At 45.2% G+C, this 19,678-nt stretch overlaps 1 protein-coding gene across 1 annotated transcript in view; it reads left to right on the top strand.

Moving 5' to 3' along the window:
* Positions 1-19,678, top strand: part of polb (polymerase (DNA directed), beta) — a 49,753-nt gene that overhangs the window by 20,510 nt on the left and 9,565 nt on the right. The window contains exons 11-12 of the mRNA XM_078429099.1: positions 826-912; positions 19,494-19,558. Coding sequence (XP_078285225.1) covers positions 826-912; positions 19,494-19,558 — 152 coding nt within the window. The remainder of the gene's footprint in view (positions 1-825; positions 913-19,493; positions 19,559-19,678) is intronic.

Genomic DNA, 19,678 nt, shown 5'->3' on the forward strand with positions numbered 1-19,678 from the left:
CGGGGGGGGTGATGTATCTCCTGGCATGGATTAGATATCTCTCAGTTGGCAATGCAAACAAGAGAGCCCTCACAAAGATTTTTGCCGGATTGGTGTGGATGAGAAAACGTTTGGCATGGACTTGATGGACCAAAGGGCCAGTTTATGCGCTGTACAATTCTATGACTCTATACTGAAGCACAAACTCAGCAGTTTTTGAAGTCAGGAACTCAATAGTTCAGACAGCACTTGCGGAGGGAATGCATAGACACCATGAAGTGCTGGAGGACTTCAGCATGTCAGGCAGCAACTGTGCAGGGTTCATTTCCTCCCTCCCTAGATGCTGACTGTCCCTCTGCGATCCTCCAGTACTTTGTTTTCCTCAAGATTCAGACACCTGCAGATTTTTGTGTCTCTATTTTTCTGAAAATGCAGTGAGTTGTATTTTAATACAAAACTAGACCAAGTAGACCTGTTGGGCCCAAACCATCTTGTATTGTGTGCTGCACTCTCTCCTCCCCCCCTCTCCCCTCCCCCTCCCCCCCCCCTTCCCCTCCCTCCCTAGGAGATAGATTTAAACTTTAAAATGTGAATACCTTTTAAAATATAACACTGATTTCAATGAAACTTCTTCCATTAACACCAAAGGGATGACGGTGAGTAAGGTGGGCCTAAAATTGTCACGCTGTCGTGTACTGTTTTGGCTGTAGTTCACTCTCCTCGATGCTGAGTTACTCCAGCATTTTGTGATACCTTCGATTTGTACCAGCATCTGCAGTTATTTTCCTACACTCCTTCAGATCCACTGAAGCTCAGTTACTAAGATTTTTATTGGATCTTTTTCAGCCAAAGCTTCTTAATAAAGTTGTGGAATGCCTGGAAGCAATGGGTTTTGTCACCAACACCCTTTCCAAGGGAGATTCCAAGTACATGGTAAGTAATATTTCTCCAGTTACTGCCATGAGAAAATGGTAAACCCATTGCAGACATTGGACTTTGTCTCTGGAACTGATACGCTACAATGCTGAGAACTATATTCTGCACTCTGTATCTTCCCCTTTGCTCTACCGGTTGTACTTGTGTTTAACTTGATTGTATTTATATATATTGTTATCTGATCTGATTGGATAACATGCAGAACAAAGCTTTCCACTGTACCTCGGCACGGGCGACAATAATAAACCCGAAGCTAAACATCTTAACTGCATCTACACTATTCATTTCCCTCACTCCATGGAGTAGGGAGGTTAGGGTTGCCAACTCCCTCACTCACAAATACGGGACAAGGTGATGTCATCGTCCCGCGCCCCACGTGACCTCACCCCGCCCTGCCCGGGCGGCCGCCATTGGTGGAGCGGGAGCACGTGGCCGCTGGCTGGGTGAGGTCACGTGGGGCGCGGGGCGGTGACGTCACCCTTTGTCCCGTATTTGGGAGTGAGGAAGTTGGCAACCCTACTAATACGGGACAAGGGCGGTCCCGTAAGGGACAAACCAATTTAGCCCGAAATACGGGATGTACCGGGACAGTTGGTGACCCTAAGGGAGTTGCACATTTTCACCATTCTTTTGATGTAACAATTTCTTTGGAATGTTCTGATGGATTTCTTAGTAATTGAACCATGATAGCTTCTGGTAATACTGTTTCCTGTTTTCCGAAATCTACTCTTATCAAAACTGTGAAGATTTTCATTTTCCGTTTCAAAACAAGACCCCTTAAAACAAACGTGTTGAGCTTGAGTTATTGCTAATCAATTGGAGCCTCTACAAAGGTATGTAAGAGGATGCTACTTTAGGTTTCATCCAGATCTTTGAAATCAAGTCAGTAATGTTTATCTTAAATTGCTTCCTGTGGGTAAACTGACACCTTCATTTTATCATTTCAGTCCGTGCCATTCTTTTAAACTTAAAGCACCTGAGCTGCGGAAGGTTTTGAACTTTTAATCACATGTTTTCCCTCTGCTTTTGAAGTATTCTGACAAGTGTGGCGGGCTCTCTGTAGGAGTGGCAGAACACTGCTGGTTTACACTTCAGAAGTCTGTTCATTGATCTTGGTTTCAGATCATCATGAAAGACACCTTAAAACAAGGTGTTCACCTGCAACTCCCGCGGCTTTGGAAAACATGAGTTAATTGACTGTAGTAGTAAAGAGGTGTGAAGTACAATTTGATATATAAAAATCAAAATTAATTTTGGTGTGGAATTACAAGCACAAAAACAAAGATCTTATTATCTCCTGTCAAGAAGTTAAGTGATTTTGTTGATGGTGACATGGCTCAGAATGCTATAACAGGCTACAAAGCGAAGTCGTCAGAGTCCCTGGCAATGACACATCCCTCCCTGATGAGCTCAATGTGTTCTACGGTTGTTTTGAACTGTAGATCAATGGGCTGATGTAGACTGCACCAACAGCCTCGGGTGTATCTCTACCCACAGTCACCATCACAGGCATCAGGTCGGTCTTTGGGAGATTGAAACTGGCTGGCACGGACGGGGACTGGTCTGTGTCCTCAAAACCTGGCAGGACTAGCTGGCAGGGGTGTCCGCCGACATTTTTAACTTCTCCCTACTCCAAACTGAGATTCCCACCCGATTGAAGAAGACCGTTATCATCTCGGTGACAAGGGGAAGCAAGGTAGCGTGCCTTAGTGACCACCGCCCGGTGGATGTGACATCCGTCGTCAGCAAGTGCTTCAAGAGGCCGGTCATGGTGCACATGGTCCCAGGCAGCCTTGATCCACTGCCGCAACAAGTCCTTGGCAGACGACATCTCCATGGCCCCTCCCTCGTCCCTGGAACATCGGGATGACAAGGGCATTGATGGAGATGTGACTCTATTCGCTATAGCTCTGCATTCAATGCCATGATTCCAACCAAACTCAAGTCCAGACTCCTGGACCCTGCCCAGCACTGCCCTCTGCTACTGGACCCTTGACTTCCTGATCCATGGACTGCAATGAGCAAGAATAGGCAACAAAACAAAAGAATAGGCAACTAAACAAAAAAAGGCAGTGTGAACTGTGAGGAAGATGCTATGAGGTTGCAGGGTGACTTGGACAGGTTGTGTGAGTGGGCGGATGCAAGGCAGATGCAGTTTAATGTGGATAAGTGTGAGGTTATCCACTTTGGTGGTAAGAATGGGAAGGCAGATTATTATCTGAATGGTGTCAAGTTTGGAAAAGGGGACGTACAACGAGATCTGGGTGTCCTAGTGCATCAGTCACTGAAAGGAAGCATGCAGGTACAGCAGGCAGTGAAGAAAGCCAATGGAATGTTGGCCTCCATAACAAGAGGAGTTGAGTATAGGAGCAAAGAGGTCCTTCTACAGTTGTACAGGGCCCTAGTGAGACTGCACCTGGAGTACTGTGTGCAGTTTTGGTCTCCAAATTGGAGGTAGGATATTCTTGCTATTGAGGGCGTGCAGTGTAGGTTTACTAGGTTAATTCCTGGAATGGCGGGACTGTCGTATGTTGAAAGACTGGAGCGACTAGGCTTGTATACACTGGAATTTAGAAGGATGAGGGGATTTTATTGAAACATATAAGATTATTAAGGGGTTGGAGGCAGGAAACATGTTCCCAATGTTGGGGGAGTCCAGAACCAGGGGCCACAGTTTAAGAATAAGGGGTAGGCCATTTAGAACAGAGATGAGGAAAAACTTTTTCAGTCCGAGAGTTGTGAATCTGTGGAATTCTCTGCCTCAGAAGGCAGTGGTGGCCAGTTCTCTGAATGCTTTCAAGAGAGAGCTAGATAGAGCTCTTAAGGATAGTAGAGTCAGGGGGTATGGGGAGAAGGCAGGAATGGGGCACTGATTGAGAATGATCAGCCATGATCACATTGAATGGTGGTGCTGGCTCGAAGGGCTGAATGGCCTCCTCCTGCACCTATTGTCTATTGTCTAAAACATTCTCTACAATTCTCAACACCAGTGCCCCAAAAGGATGCATTCTCATCACCTTTACTCCTCCGTGAACGCTCAAGACTGTGCGGCCAAACCCGACTCTACTCCGTTTGCAGATGACACCACCATGCTGAGCAAGAGCTTGGACAATGATGAAACAGAGCACAGGAAGGAAACTGAGAGCTGAGGAGCATCGTGTCAAGCCAACAACCTCTCCCTCAGTGACAGCAAAATACATGAGTTGGTCACTAACTTCCGGAGGTGGCATGGTGTGCACGCCCCAGTCTACATCAGCGGGGATGATCAGAAGCTTAAAGTTCCTGGGTGCAAATATCGCCCACTTCTAATATCACCTAACTCGGACAAGAAAGCACACCAACGCCTCTACTTCCTCAGGGAATTCCTAAGGGAATTTGATAGTAGGGAAAGGATGGAGAAGGCAGGAACGGGGTACTCATTGAGAATGATCAGCCATGATCACATTGAATGGCGGTGCTGGCTCGAAGGGCCGAATGGCCTCCTCCTGCACCTATTGTCTATTGTCTATTGATATCTCTCCAATAACTCTTGCCAATTTCTACTGACACACCAATATAACACAATCTATTGGAATGTATCACAGGTTGGTGTGGCAATTGTTTGGCCCAACACTGCAAACAATTGCAAAGCTGTGAAAGCAGCAAGTCCATCACATAAACCTGCACCCCCACCACTGTCTCCATTTATACCTTCATGGTGCCCTGGGAGAGCAACCAGCATAACCAAGGACCTCTCACGCTCTCTTTATTCTTCCCCCTCCCCCCCCCCCCCTCGCTCATTGGGCAGAAGGTATAAAAGCTTGAAAGAACTTTCCACCAGATTCAAGCACAGCTTCCTCCCCTGCTGTTATCAGACTTCCAATCAGATTCCCAGTCTTCCAAGGCAGACACAAAATGCTGGAGTAGAGTCTGAAGAAGGTCTCGACTCGAAACGTCACCCATTCCTTCTCTCCAGAGATGCTGCCTGACCTGCTGAGTTACTCCAGCATTTTGTGAATAAATACCTTCGATTTGTACCAGCATCTGCAGTTATCTTCTTATACTACTTGTTGCTCCACTGCGATTTCTCCTCAAGGTATGTCCACTTTGAAGAAGTTCTCCTCCTCTCTTCGACGAGAGTTTAGCAACATGCTCTCTCGTTGCTCCCCCTCTGTGATTTCTCCTTCCCTCCTACTCTACGAGATCAGTCTGAAGAAGGGTCTCGACCCGAAACGTCACCCATTCCTTCTCTCTCTCTCGAGATGCTGCCTGACCTGCTGAGTTACTCCAGCATTTTGTGAATAAATGCTGGAGTAACTCGGCGGGTCAGGCAGCATCTCTGGAGGGAAGGAATGGGTGACGTTTCGGGTCGAGACCCTTCTTCAGACTAACTTCCTCGCTCCCAAATACGGGACAAGGTGACGTCACCGCCCCGCGCCCCACGTGACCTCACCCAGCCCGGGCGGCCGCCATTGGTGGAGCGGGAGCACGTGGCCGCTGGCTGGGTGAGGTCACGTGGGGCGCGGGGCGGTGACGTCACCCTTTGTCCCTTATTTGGGAGTGAGGAAGTTGGCAACCCTACTAATAAGGGACAAGGGCGGTCCCGTACGGGACAAACTAATTTAGACCAAAATACGGGGTGTCCCGGCTAATAAGGGACAGTTGGCGACCCTACATGTCACCACCTTCAGTGATTTGTGGATCAATATCCAAAGATCCCTCTGTCCATCTTGGATGGATGTATGAAGACATCTTAATCTCTCTACCATTTGTCTATGTTGATGGCCATTTGCAAATTATACATTCATTTTTCATGTTTATTAATATAAACCTATATTTTCATACTGACCTCCTTCAGTTTATCTACACCAGCATCCCAGTTCGATATCATTTTCAAACTTTGAAATTGTATGTTCAAATCCTGAAGTCTAAACTATATATGTGAAGCATCCATTTCCCATTTGAGTTACTTCTGTTCACCCCTACTGCTTTCAGTTGTGTATTCAGTTTGCTTTTCATTCTGCTACTTCTCATTCACTCCATATGTTCTATCATGGCTTGAATCTGTTTTGCAGTACTTTTTTGAAGGCCTTAAAATCCTTCGTTTTCAATAGAGTTGCGGTTCAGAATTTATACAGTTCTGCTGGAGATTCAACTTTTATAATGAGTGGTTTTTCTTTATTGGGATGCATCACAGCATGGTTTGGGAACAGCTCCATCCAAGAGAACAAGAAATATCAGAGAAATATGAACGCTGCCCAGACTATCACCCCGGGCTGGGTGAGGTCACGTGGGGCGCGGGGCGGTGACGTCACCTTGTCCCGTTTTTGGGAGTGAGGAAGTTAATCTGCAGAAGGGTCTCGACCCGAAAGGTCACCCATTCCTTCTCTCCCGAGATGCTGCCTGACCCGCCGAGTTACTCCAGCATTTTGTGTCTGCCTTGGAAGACTGGGAATCTGATTGGAACCTGATAACAGCGGGGGAGGAAGCTGTGCTTGAATCTAGTGGAAAGTACTTTCAAGCTTTTATACCTTCTGCCCAATAAGAGAGGGGGGGGAGAAAGAATAAAGAGAGAGTGAGTGGCCCTTGATTATGCTGGTTGCTCTCCCAGGGCACCATGAAGGTATAAATGGAGTCAGTGGTGGGGGTGCAGGTTTATGTGATGGACTTGCTACTTTTACAGCTCTTCTCCCTTCCATCAACCTCATTTACATCTCACACTCCTTTGGCAAGGCCGCCAGCATAATCAAGGACGAGTCGCACCCCGGTCACTCCCTCTTCTCCCCTCTCCCATCAGGCAAGAGGTACAGAAGTCTGAAAACGCTCACCTCCACATTCAGCGACAGCTTCTTCCCAGCTGTTATCAGGCAACAGAACCACCCTACTGGATAAGTAGCCAACTGTGATTTGTGCGGCATAGTGGTGCAGTGGTAGAGTTGCTGCCTTACAGCGTCAGACACCCAGTTTTGATCCTAACCACGGGTGCTATCTGTAGACAATAGACAATAGGTAATAGGTGCAGGAGGAGGCCATTCGGCCCTTCGAGCCAGCACCGCCATTCAATGTGATCATGGCTGATCATTCTCAATCAGTACCCCGTTCCTGCCTTCTCCCCATACCCCCTGACTCCGCTATCCTTAAGAGCTCTATCTAGCTCTCTCTTGAATGCATTCAGAGAATTGGCCTCCACTGCCCTCTGAGGCAGAGAATTCCACAGATTCACAACTCTCTGACTGAAAAAGTTTTTCCTCATCTCAGTTCTAAATGGCCTACCCCTTATTCTTAAACTTTGACCCCCTTGTTCTGGACTCCCCCAACATTGGGAACATGTTTCCTGCCTCTAACGTGTCCAACCCCTTGATAATCTTATACATTTCGATAAGATCTCCTCTCATCCTTCTATGGAGTTTGTACATTCCCTCTGTGACCACATGGGTTTTCTCCGGGCACTCCGATTTCCTCCTACATTCCAAAGACATAGAGGTTTTGATATTGATAGGCTTCTGTAAATTGCTCTTAGTGTGTAGGATGTGAAACTGGGATAACATGGAACTAGTGTTTGATGCAGACTCGATGGGCCGAAGGGCTTGTTTCCATGCTGTATCTCTAAAATAAAATAAACTAAATTCTAATGTAATGTTTATATTCAAATGCACTAAACTCTTTATAATTTCTCGGGAACTTTACTTTTAAAATGAGAATAAATCTCTCTGAAAGGAGAAACAAGGTTAACCAGTATAGGAAGGAACTGGTTTAAACCGAAGACAGACGCAAAATGCTGGAGTACCTCAGCGGGACAGGCAGCATCTCTGGAGAGAAGGGATGGGTGACGTTTCGGGTCGAGACCCTTTTTCAGACTGATCAGAATTCAGCCTGAGGAAGGGTCTCGACCCGAAACGTCACCCATTCCTTCTCTCCAGAGCTGCTGCCTGTCCCGCTGAGTTACTCCAGCATTTTGAGTCTAACAAAGTTAACATTTCACGTGAAGATCAATCAATTAGTTACTTTAATTCTTTGCTCTGACCACAAGGCTGATGAATATTTCCAGCATCTTCGGTTTACCTCAGATTTGCCGCATCTGCGGCGTTTTGCGTTTGAAAAGGTTTGAAATTCATGTTGCTGGCAAGCCCAGAGGCATGAGATGATTTATGGAGAACTTGAAAAAGAATATCTACCTGGTCCTCTGCTCCTGTGAAAAGCTTTGGGTTTTTTTATTATTGAAATGGGTGGGGTGAACATCAGAAGGGATCAGTGAAAACTAACTGATCAGTACAGCTGCCGACATACCTGAGGCTATGGCTGCTGGCCCATGAAAATCTTTTGGTTTGATGCCACATATACTGGATATGGTTAATGTAATTATACATTTTAATTACAGGGCTGTTTACTTTAAATTGGTTTTAGATGGCGTTAAAAGAGAGGAGATTTTCATAAACATTTTGAGGGTTTGTGTGAGGCTTGTGGCTGTTACAAAATGTACTTGAGGTCTGGCCGTGATGGTAGATTGGATTAAAATAAACCAGCTTGATGACCACAGTAAGCACATGAAGAAAGAAAAGATTATTCTGATTTATTTTGTCCCCTTGAGATGCTTATGATGTTCCTTCAACAGCATAGAAATGATTTGTTCTCATCCTCCGTCATAAGAAGGGTCTCGGCCCAAAACGTCACCTATCCATGTTCTCCAGCACTCCGTGTCCTTTTGTGTATTAACCAGCATCTGCAGTTCCTTGTTGGGGCTTAAGGTCGTGTGGGCTACACAGTGGATGTGATGCAGTCCTGACTAACGTGCCCTTCCTGGGTCAACACTTACTGGCCTTCCTCTTTCTAACAAGGGCGAGAGCTGATAATGTCATACAGCACAGTAGCTTCAGCCACCATGTACCCATGGTACCCATTCATACTAATCTCAGTTACACACATTAAGTCCGTAGCCTTGTATGCCTTGGCGATTCAGGTATTTGTCTCTTGATGCTTCTTAAATATTGTGTGTGTGCGTGTGTGCGCGCGTGTGCCTGTGTGTACGTGTGGCTGTGGGCGTGTGGCTGTGCGCGTGTGCTCACTTGTGTGTGCGTGCATGTCTGCGTGTGTCTGTGCGTGCATATCTTCACCATCTCTTAAACCACATATTTCAGACTGCAACAACCCTCTGTAACAAAAATTCCCCCTCACATTACTGCTAAACATCTTGCCTCTCACCCTATATCTATGCCCTTCTACCTTATCAATGCCCCTCATATTTGTATAGACCTCTGTCAGGGCACCCCTCAGTCACCACTGCTCCTTGGAAAACAAACCCACTCTATCCTGTTTCTCCTTATTACTAAAAGCTTCGATTCAGACAACATCCTGGTGAAGGAGAAACAAAGTGTTGGAGTAACTCAGCAGGTCAGGCAGATCTATGGCGAACATGGACAGGTGACACTTCAGGTCGGGACCCTTCTTCAGGCTGATTATAGGGGGAGGGAAAGGAAAGCTGGAAGAGATGAGGGGCAGGACAAAGCCTACCTCCTTTCTCCACCCCCACCCCTCGTCTGTGCCTCACCTGGACTCTACCTAATTCTCCCTTCCACCTATGATCCTTCCTCTGGCTTCACAATTCGCAACTCTTCAATCCTTTTCTCTCACACCCTTGAGCTTTCATCTCTGGCCTTTATTTGAATCATTAATTCTCTTTAACCTGTTTCTGTACACTGTTGGCGGCCTGGTGGTAATCATGTATCGTCTTTTCGCTGACGAGCTAAAGCGCACCAATAAGGCTTTTGGTACATGTGACAATAATGACCTCAACTAAGATAACAAATGTATTTTAGATGTTGTTATTGTACATGCCTCAATGACCTCCTCTGGCAGCTCATCCTACATATGCACCACTGTCTGTGTGAAAAAGTTTCTGTTAAATATTTCCCCTCTCACCTTAAACCTATGCTCTCTGGTTATTGATTCCCCTACCCTGGGGAAAAAGATTACGTGCATCTATGCTATCCATTCCACATGTTATTTTGAACACTATAAAATCACCGTATCACAAAATGCTGGAGTAACTCAGCAGGTCAGGCAGCATCTAGGAGAGAAGGAATGGGTGACGTTTCGGGTCAAGACCCTGTGGAATGGATAGCGTAGATGCACGTAATCTTTTTCCCCAGGGTAGGGGAATCAATAACCAGAGAGCATAGGTTTAAGGTCTCGACCCGAAACGTCACCCATTCCTTCTCTCCTAGATGCTGCCTGACCTGCTGAGTTACTCCAGCATTTTGTGACACCTTCGATTTGTACCAGCATCTGCAGTTATTTTCCTACAGGATAAGATCACCCTTCAGCCTCCTGGGCTCAAGATATAAAGCTCCAGCCTGCTCAACCTCTAAGGTTCTAGTAACATCGTCGTCAATCCCTGCATGCTTTCCTGCCCACTGGCATCTTTCAGAGACCATCGTGACCAAAGCTGAACAGATTTTGAGGAAGAGGCGGCAGTGAGTTTGAAGATGTCTGTGAAAACTCCAGCTAATCGATGTGTAAAAGTTTTAAGAACGTGGCCACTAACATCATCGTGCCACTGCCCTCCGCCTTTTAACCTTCCCTTTCAATCTTGAACACTGAGTAACTCAGGATGATTTAGAATCTAGTCCCACTGTTATAGACAATAGACACTAGGTGCAGGAGGAGCCACTTGGCCCTTCGAGCCAGCACCGCCATTCACCGTGATCATGGCTGATCGTTCACAATCAGTACCCCGTTCCTGCCCTCTCCCCATACCTCCTGACTCTGCTATCATTAAGAGCTCCATCTAACTCTCTCTTGAAAGCATCCAGAGAATTGGCCTCCACTGCCTTCTGAGGCAGAGAATTCCACAGCATCACAATTCTCTAGTGAAAAAGTTTTTCCTCATCTCCGTTCTAAATGGCGTGCCCCTTATTCTTAAACTATGGCCCCTGGTTCGGGACTTCCCCCCCCCCCCAACATCGGGAACATGTTTCTTGCTTTTTAGTCAGTTATCTGTTACAGCCTCAACAGGGAATTGCATTTGGTTACATGTGAGCAGGCAACAGCTCTGTAGGTATGCATGCCCATAACAGTGGCAAGGAAATGAGATTTGAGAGCTACATACCATGAAGACGGATAAGAAGGGCTTTCACAACAGAACAATGAATAGCAGGATGTGGTCTCTCCAAAGCCTGTGAATGGTATGCTGTGCAGGAAACAAGAGACTTCTGTCTAATTGTACGCAGGTCTCATTTTGGCCTGATAATTGATTTAATTGTTACTTTGAACTAGCTACTTCTTGAAAGTAGAGGTTTAATGAAATGCAACGCTTGCAGCTGTAATTTGCAGAGTTGATGAAAAATCTTGTACAAATTGGTCAGTGGTGATGATTGTGAAAGATAATTCTACATGCATTGACGTTATTTTCGAAGTACCTGAATACAAAGGTGTCAAATATAATTGATTTAATGTTGTGCAAATGTAACTGCCCCAAACCAATTTCATTTAGTATCTCAGAACAGAAAGAAGTTTTTTATTCATTTAGTCGTCTTAAGCTTTTCACGTATTGGTTAAAAATGTAAAAAAATCCATCAAAGCTTTCAAATCTCCATGTTAATATTCTTCAGTGTGGTAGTAAAACTGTGGCGTTCAAAATACTTTACCTCGCTATAAGATCTTATCGAAACGTATATGATTATTAAGGGGTTGGACACGTTAGAGGCAGGAAACATGTTCTCGATGTTGGGGGAGTCCAGAACAAGGGGCCACAGTTTAAGAATAAGGGGTAGGCCATTTCTCTCACACCCTTGAGCTTTCATCTTTAGAACGGAGATGAGGAAGAACTTTTTCAGTCAGAGAGTGGTGAAGGTGTGGAATTCTCTGCCTCAGAAGGCAGTGGAGGCCAGTTCGTTGAATGCTTTCAAGAGAGAGCTGGATAGAGCTCTTAAGGATAGCGGAGTGAGGGGGTATGGGGAGAAGGCAGGAACGGGGTACTGATTGAGAGTGATCAGCCATGATCGCATTGAATGGCGGTGCTGGCTCGCAGGGCTGAATGGCCTACTTCTGCACCTATTGTCTATTGTCTATTTAGAATTGAGATGAGGAAAAACTTTTTCAGTCAGAGAGTTGTGAATCTGTGGAATTCTCTGCCTCAGAAGGCAGTGGAGGCCAATTCTCTGAATGCATTCAAGAGAGAGCTGGATAGAGCTCTTAAGGATAGCGGAGTCAGGGGGTATGGGGAGAAGGCAGGAACGGGGTACTGATTGAGAATGATCAGCCATGATCACATTGAATGGCGGTGCTGGCTCGAAGGGCTGAATGGCCTCCTCCTGCACCTATTGTCTATAAGGAGCTGAGTGGTGCTGGTCTGGCCCCACACCTAGAATTGTCAGTGACACAGTGGTAGAGCTGCTGACTCCCAGCGCCAGAGACCCAAGTTTGACCCTGACTATGGGTGCTGTCTGTGTGGAGTTTGTACGTTTTCCCTGTGATCTCGTGGGTTTCCTCCCACATTCCAAAGACGTGCAGGTTTGTAGGTTAAATGGCTTGGTATAAGTGTAAAATTGTCCCTGGTGTGTGCAGGATAGTGTCATTGTACAGGGACCGCTGGTCGGCACAGACTCGCTGGGCCAGAGTGCCTTCGCCCGCCCCGGATTGCAGGGCTTGGGTCGGCCCGCTGCGGACCTTTCACCGTCCGGAGCGGCCTGGAACGTGGCAACTTCAACAGCCTGACCGCAGGAGAAGGCGGCAGGGGAAGAGAAATGGCCTTCCATCACAGTGAGGAGGGGACTGGAGGAGACTCACTGTGATGGATGTTTCTTTTTTTCTTGTTTTGTGTTGGTTGTGATTGTGTGTGAAATTGCTTATTTTTATTGCTCTATTGCTGGACTGTGGATGACCTTTCATTTCACTGCACATCTTGTATGTGTATGTGACAAATAAACTTGACTTGACTTGACTTTTTCCGCGCTGTATATCTGAACTAAACTGAACTTTTAAAAAAGTGACAAAATAGCTAGCCTGCCATTCTTGGCTCCCTGTTTCTGGCAACTTGTTGGATAAGTTTTTTTCTAAAATGAAAGTTTGAAAATTCTCAAGTTTGCAAAACCCTGAAATAATTGATTTGTGGTTTGTAATCATATCCATCCACTATCACTTTTTAATTATAACCTATTTCTAAGCGGAAAGAACCATGCCCTCCTCTTGTAATAAAAGTGGAAGCCGGGTGGTACGGACTGTGGTTAATTGTGACTGAGCTAAATTGAATACAGTGTTATTAGTGGTGAGGCAGCTGCTGCCTGTTGGTCTGTAGAGAATGAACTATTATCAGATAGTTGTGCATCTTTGAAGTGCTGGCTGAGACTTTGCCTGAAGCTTTTAATAGAGGAGGCATTGGCTGGGCAATAGTCTGCTTTACTACCTTGTCTGAATATTGATTGCTCGTTGAATCACAGCGTTCCGACTTGCAGTCTCTGCTTCCAACGTACCTGCTGGAGCGGCCTGCACAAGAAGCCTTTCTGTTACAGCTGCTTTGGAGACACTAATGAGGAAGTATTATTAAGCTTTGAACAACAGAGCCATTGTAAACTTCATTTGACTCAGACCGAACCTTCCCTGACTGTGGTGCAATGATATATTCTGTTAAAAATAATATCCTGATTTGACCTATATCTTTACTGTGACAATAATGGAGAAACAAGGAACTGTAGGTGCTGGTTACAACAAATATAAGACACAGAGTGCTGGAGTATCTCAGCGGGTCAGGCAGCATCTCTGGAGAACATGGATAGGTGACGTGTCGGGTCAGGATCCTTCTTCAGATTGATCAATAATGATGGATGGGCTGGATTGGGCCTGCACGACGGTCTCCTAATTTGATCAGAAATTCGAACACCTCGTGCTGCTGCTCAAGGGAATGTACGCCAGTTACGTGCGTAAGTCAAGTCAAGTCAAGTCAATTTTATTTGTATAGCACATTTAAAAACAACCCACGTTGACCAAAGTGCTGTACATCTGATTAGGTTCCAATAGAAAAAAAATGAAAACATACAGTAGCACGCAAACAGTTCACAGCGCCTCCTCAATGAGCCTCAAACGCTAGGGAGTAGAAATAGGTTTTGAGCCTGGACTTAAAGGAGTCAATGGAGGGGGCAGTTCTGATGGGGAGAGGGATGCTGTTCCACAGTCTAGGAGCTGCAACCGCAAAAGCGCGGTCACCCCTGAGCTTAAGCCTAGACCGCGGGATAGTGAATAGCCCCAAGTCGGCCGACCTGAGGGACCTGGAGTTAGAGAGGGGGGTTAGAAGATTTTTGATGTGGGGGGGGAGTGTCCATTTAGGGCTTTATACGTGAGTGCATCAGTTATAGTTGTACCCTGGCTGGTCAGAATGGGCAATGTAAACGCTCCTAAAATACATTTTCTACCATCGAAAATAGCCCAGATTTGAACAACTGCAAGAAAAGCATTCACCCTGTGGCAGAAGGCTGTGGAGGCTAAGATAAAATTGATATTTTTAAGACAGAGATAGATGGATTCTTGATCAGTACGGGTGTCAGGGTTTATGGGGAGAAGGCAGGGGAATGGGGTTGAGAGGGAGAGATCGATCAGCCATGATTGAATGGCAGAGTAGACTTGATAGGTCAAATAGCTTAATTCTGCTCTTATCACTTATGAACTCATTTAAAAGAATCTTCAATTACTTACTGGTTTATTGGGGGCTTATTTGTAGGTGACCTGGTTCTGCGGAACGGGACTGCAGGATAAGTGTTCAGGTTATTTTTGAAATACCCGTTAAGCTCTGGTCAAGGCTATCCTCTGAGAGGTTTTGTGAGCAACAAACCCCTTTTTCCACCTCCAGGAGCTATGAGATTTGCAAAGGAGATGGCATCTGCACTTCCTTGTGCCTTCTTCGCATTCTATTAATCATTTGTATTTGCATAACACTTAAATTGTAAGTCATAAATCCCGAGCAAGATGGATAAGGTCCATCAAACGACATGAATAAATTTGGCGAAGCTCATGCAGGTGGCCATTAATGAAGGAGCCAAGAACAAGCAGCTGCGTGTAGAGGTGCACTATTCCATGTTCAGTGTACATTGAGGACGATTGCATGTCTGCGGTTAATAAAACAAGGTCGGATTTTACTTAAGTAAAACTTGTCTTCAGTAAGTTATGAACAATGTCACTATCAGCATAGGCGTTACAGTTTTAGAAAATACTAGACCAAGTGGACCCGTTGGGCCCAAACCTCTCCTGCATTGGTGCAGCACCCTCTCCTCCCCCTTTCCCTCTCCTCCACCCTCTCCCCCCCTCCCTCCCCTCCCCTCCCTCTTCCCCACTCCATCCTCCTCAACCCCCCTTATCTTCCCTCCTCCCTCCCTCCACCCCCCTCCCTCCCCCCTCCCTCCCTAGGAGATAGATTTAAACTTTAAAATGTGAAATGCTTTAAAAATATAACACCGATTTCAATGAAACGTCTTCCATTCGCACCAAAGGGACAACGGTGAGTAAGGTGGGCCTAAAATTGCCGCGCTATCGTGTACCGTTTTGGCTGTAGTTCAGGAACAAACAATCAAACAAGAGTTTTAGTAGTATATAGATATATGGATTTAACAAAAAAAACATCATATCCTAATTGAATAGAAAATTCAATTAATCTGTTGGCAGATCCATTTCCCTCCTGGGATAAATAAAGTTCTATGGTATCGTATTGTAAAAGTTCTCTTGCAAAACCTGTACTGAACTGTTTCAAACTGCAGAAAATACATTAGATATAGACAATAGGTGCAGGAGGAGGCCATTCGGCCCTTCGAGCCAGCACCGCCATTCAATGTGATCATGGCTGATCATTCTCAATCAGTTCCTGCCTTCTCCCCATACCCCCTGACTCCGCTATCCTTAAGAGCTCTATCTAGCTCACTTGCAACTATTTTTCTAAAAGCAGGATTGCACATTATTTCATGATGCTCATGGTCAGTTAGAACTTATGAACAGTACACCATGAGCTGCCAGATGCTGGTTTAAATGGAAGATAGAACACAAAATGCTGGAGTAACTCAGCGGGACAGGCAGCATCTCTGGAGAGAAGGAATGGGTGACGTTTCGGGTCGAGACCCTTCTTCAGACTGATGTCAGGGGAGCGGGCGGGTCCCGCCCCCTCCCCTGACATCAGTCTGAAGAAGGGTCTCGACCCGAAACTTCACCCATTCCTTCTCTCCAGAGATGCTGCCTGTCCCGATGAGTTACTCCAGCATTTGGTGTCTAACACTACCCATGTTCCATTGTTTCCGAATGAACAAAAGTACTTTTTTGCCTCACTAATGAAACTGTTCCTGTCAGAAACAGTTTATTGTGTGTGGGTGGGTGTACGCTGATTTTCCAGGAGCTACCTTGTCTCTCAAGCTCAACACACACTTGTCTTGCAGTCATTTCATTTCAAAAAAATTAACCATTGAAGAGCACGGAAGCAATTAACGAAAGCCAATAATTTGGTTCATCTGTTTCCAAGGCAACATCAAATCTACGTAATGACGGCACCTATTGGATAGCAAAATAGCCCAAAGAATATCACAGGACTGCAATCAAGGTTTGATTAGAGTCTGGAGAAAGGTCTCTACCCAAAACGTCATGCATTCCTTCTCTCCAGAGATGCTGCCTGTCCCGCTGAGTTACTCCAGCACTTTGTGTCTACCTTCGATTTAAACCGGCACCTGCAGTTCTTTCCAACACATCAAAGTTTTCATGCTGTACAACAAATATAGATGGCTGAGTAGTTAACCAAACGCGTGGTGAGAACTTGAGTTTTAACAAATGTGTTAAAGGAACGATGAGAGGAGGCAATTTCAGAGTTTGGGTTTTGTCACCCATGGTGATTATAATTCTGGATACACGAGAGAGCTGAGATCAGTAGAAGGGCAGAGATCTTTGCAGGATGCATCCTTCATGTGGTTTCAGGTACAGGGTTGGGCTGATCCATCCCCAGAGGGAGAACATGAAACAACCTCTGGGAACCTGTCTTTTAAATACTTTCATGTTATATTAAATCATGTAGTCAATGCAACGACAATAGCGATATCCTCTGCACATAACGAGAACACTAATATCACAAACAAAAATTGAGTTTTTTGGTTTAATTTATCCGAGTACCTAAAGATCTTATCGAAACGTATAAGATTATTAAGATCTTATCGAAACATATAAGATTATTAAGATCTTATCGAAACGTATAAGATTATTAAGATCTTATCGAAACGTATAAGATTATTAAGATCTTATCGAAACGTATAAGATTATTAAGGGGTTGGACACATTAGAGGCAGGAAACATGTTCCCAATGTTGGGGGAGTCCAGAACAAGGGGCCACAGTTTAAGAATAAGGGGTAGGCCATTTAGAACTGAGATGAGGAAAAACTTTCAGTCAGAGAGTTGTGAATCTGTGGAATTCTCTGCCTCAGACGGCAGTGGAGGCCAATTCTCTGAATGCATTCAAGAGAGAGCTGGATAGAGCTCTTAAGGATAGCTGAGTCAGGGGGTATGGGGAGAAGGCAGGAACGGGGTACTGATTGAGAATGATCAGCCATGATCACTTTGAATGGCGGTGCTGGCTCGAAGGGCCGAATGGCCTCCTCCTGCACCTATTGTCTATTGATAAAAATATATAATGCAGAGGCTAGAATGTGAGATAAAAGTTCAAGTAGCAGAGTGGAGGAGGGAAGGATGGCAGGACAGAGAGAAGGACCAGGTTTGGTCAGATGATCCTGGGTGTTTATGGAGCTGCCTGGTTAAAGAGGACATTTGGACAGAAGACAAACAAAGAGACATGTTGTGCCGGAAGGAACTGCAGATGCTGGTTTAAATCGAAGGTAGACACAAAATGCTGGAGTAACTCAGCGGGACAGGCAGCATCTCTGGAGTGAAGGAATGGGTGACGTTTTGGGTGGTCTGAAGAAAGGTCTCGACCCGAAAAGTCACCCATTCCTTCCCTAAAGGGACATGTTAATGAAATGAAGTGCAGGTCAGCTGTGGTTGACTGATGGAAATGGCCAGCAAACCAGTCTGGTGTCCTCCCACATTCCAAAGACATACAGGTTTGTAGGTTGAAGGTAGACACAAATTGCTGGAGTAACTCAGCGGGTCAGGCAGCATCTCAGGAGCAAAGGAATGGGTGATGTCAACCATTCCTTCTCTCCAGAGATGCCGCCTGACCCGCTGAGTTACTCCAGCATTTTGTGTCTACCTTCGATTTTAAACCAGCATCTGCAGTTTATTTTCCTACAGGTTTGTAGGTTAGGTATAATTGGCTAGGTCTAATTGGAAATGATCTCCAGTGCATGCAGGATTGTGTGAGTGTGCGGGGATCGTTGGTCGGCGTGGACTCGGTGGGCAGAAGGACCTGTGATTTAAGTATTAAATATTATCTACTTGCGCCTGCCTGTTCTACCATACCATTTATGGTCTCTTGCAGCTTATCACTATTCTCGTTGCATTTTGCAATATTGCCACAAATCCTCCCAGGAATTATTTTTAAGTGAAATGAGTTATTTGGAACGATTCCAATCTTTGGAGTACAGAATGTTCCTGGTTTAGTGTTAATGTTACTGGTACTGTTTTGAGCTAGTTTAAACTATTCCCCACTTGGTGTTTGGCAATAACTGCACTGTTTAAAGATGATGTGGCTCGTGGTGGGAGTGGAATATATTTAGTCAATCTATATCATCCAGCTCATTAAGACAATTCCTTTCACATAAATAGGCACAAAATGCTGGAGTAACACAACGGGTCAGGCAGCATCTCTGAAAAACATGGATAGGTGACGTTTTGGGTCGTGTCTCTTTTTCAAATCCGAAACGTCACCTATTCATGTTCTCCAGAGATGCTCCCTGACCCGCTGAGTTACTCCAGCACTTTGTGTCTATCTTTGGTATAACCCAGCATATGCAGTTCCTTTTTATGACATTCTTTCTCTATTGCAACTTATCTAATTTGATGGTTCAGCTCTCTGCAGAGTTGCTGCCTGATCACCAAATCCAGCAGTCAATGAGAAACATTGGTCTGTTCACACCAAAGATACTAGAGGAGCAAGATGAACCACTCTGTCAAAATCGCCTATACTGAAGTGTAGTACGCAAAGGAGCGTAACGTCCGCCATTTTAGTAGGCAAACCCTGCCGTTCGCTCCGCCTCTCGCAGTGTAATCAGTGTTTTGGGGGAACAGTATGTGTGATGATACCATTAAAATGCAGAAAATATCTCATCTATCAATTCACAGATTGTTGTTATTTTTCTTTTTAAATGTTTCTGCAAGTTTCTGCCTACTAAAATGGCGCCGTGACGTACTACAGTTTTTAGGGTCGAGTGGTCTATCTTGCTCTGCCCTGTTATCTTTGGTTCACACTGTAAGAATGATAGTTCCCAAATGTGTTTACATACTGCAGACAATGTACTAGTACAATTAAATCCGTGTTTCTTTTTCATTGCAAATATACCCAAAAGAAGTCGCTTTGGGGTTTCTTTTGCCCTACTGTTCGGGGATTGTTTTTCTCTTGTGCTGCTTGTTCTTCTGACAATTGCTAAAGATTGGTGAATTGGTAACTGTCTTTTACCTGCCTTTTTGTTTACCAGGGTGTCTGCAGATTACCAGAAGAGACTGATGGCAGTGTGTATCCATTCAGGAGAATTGACATTAGGTGAGTGAATTAAATAATAATTAAACCTACTCCAAAAAAATACCCTTCCCATCCGTTATTGGACCAGCAACTGGGAGATGGGCAGCACTACGTAAAAAGTAAAGGAAAGATAGGAACTTT

This window comes from Rhinoraja longicauda, chromosome 36 (genome assembly GCF_053455715.1).
Source record: "Rhinoraja longicauda isolate Sanriku21f chromosome 36, sRhiLon1.1, whole genome shotgun sequence".
NCBI classification, from domain to species: domain Eukaryota; kingdom Metazoa; phylum Chordata; class Chondrichthyes; order Rajiformes; family Arhynchobatidae; genus Rhinoraja; species Rhinoraja longicauda.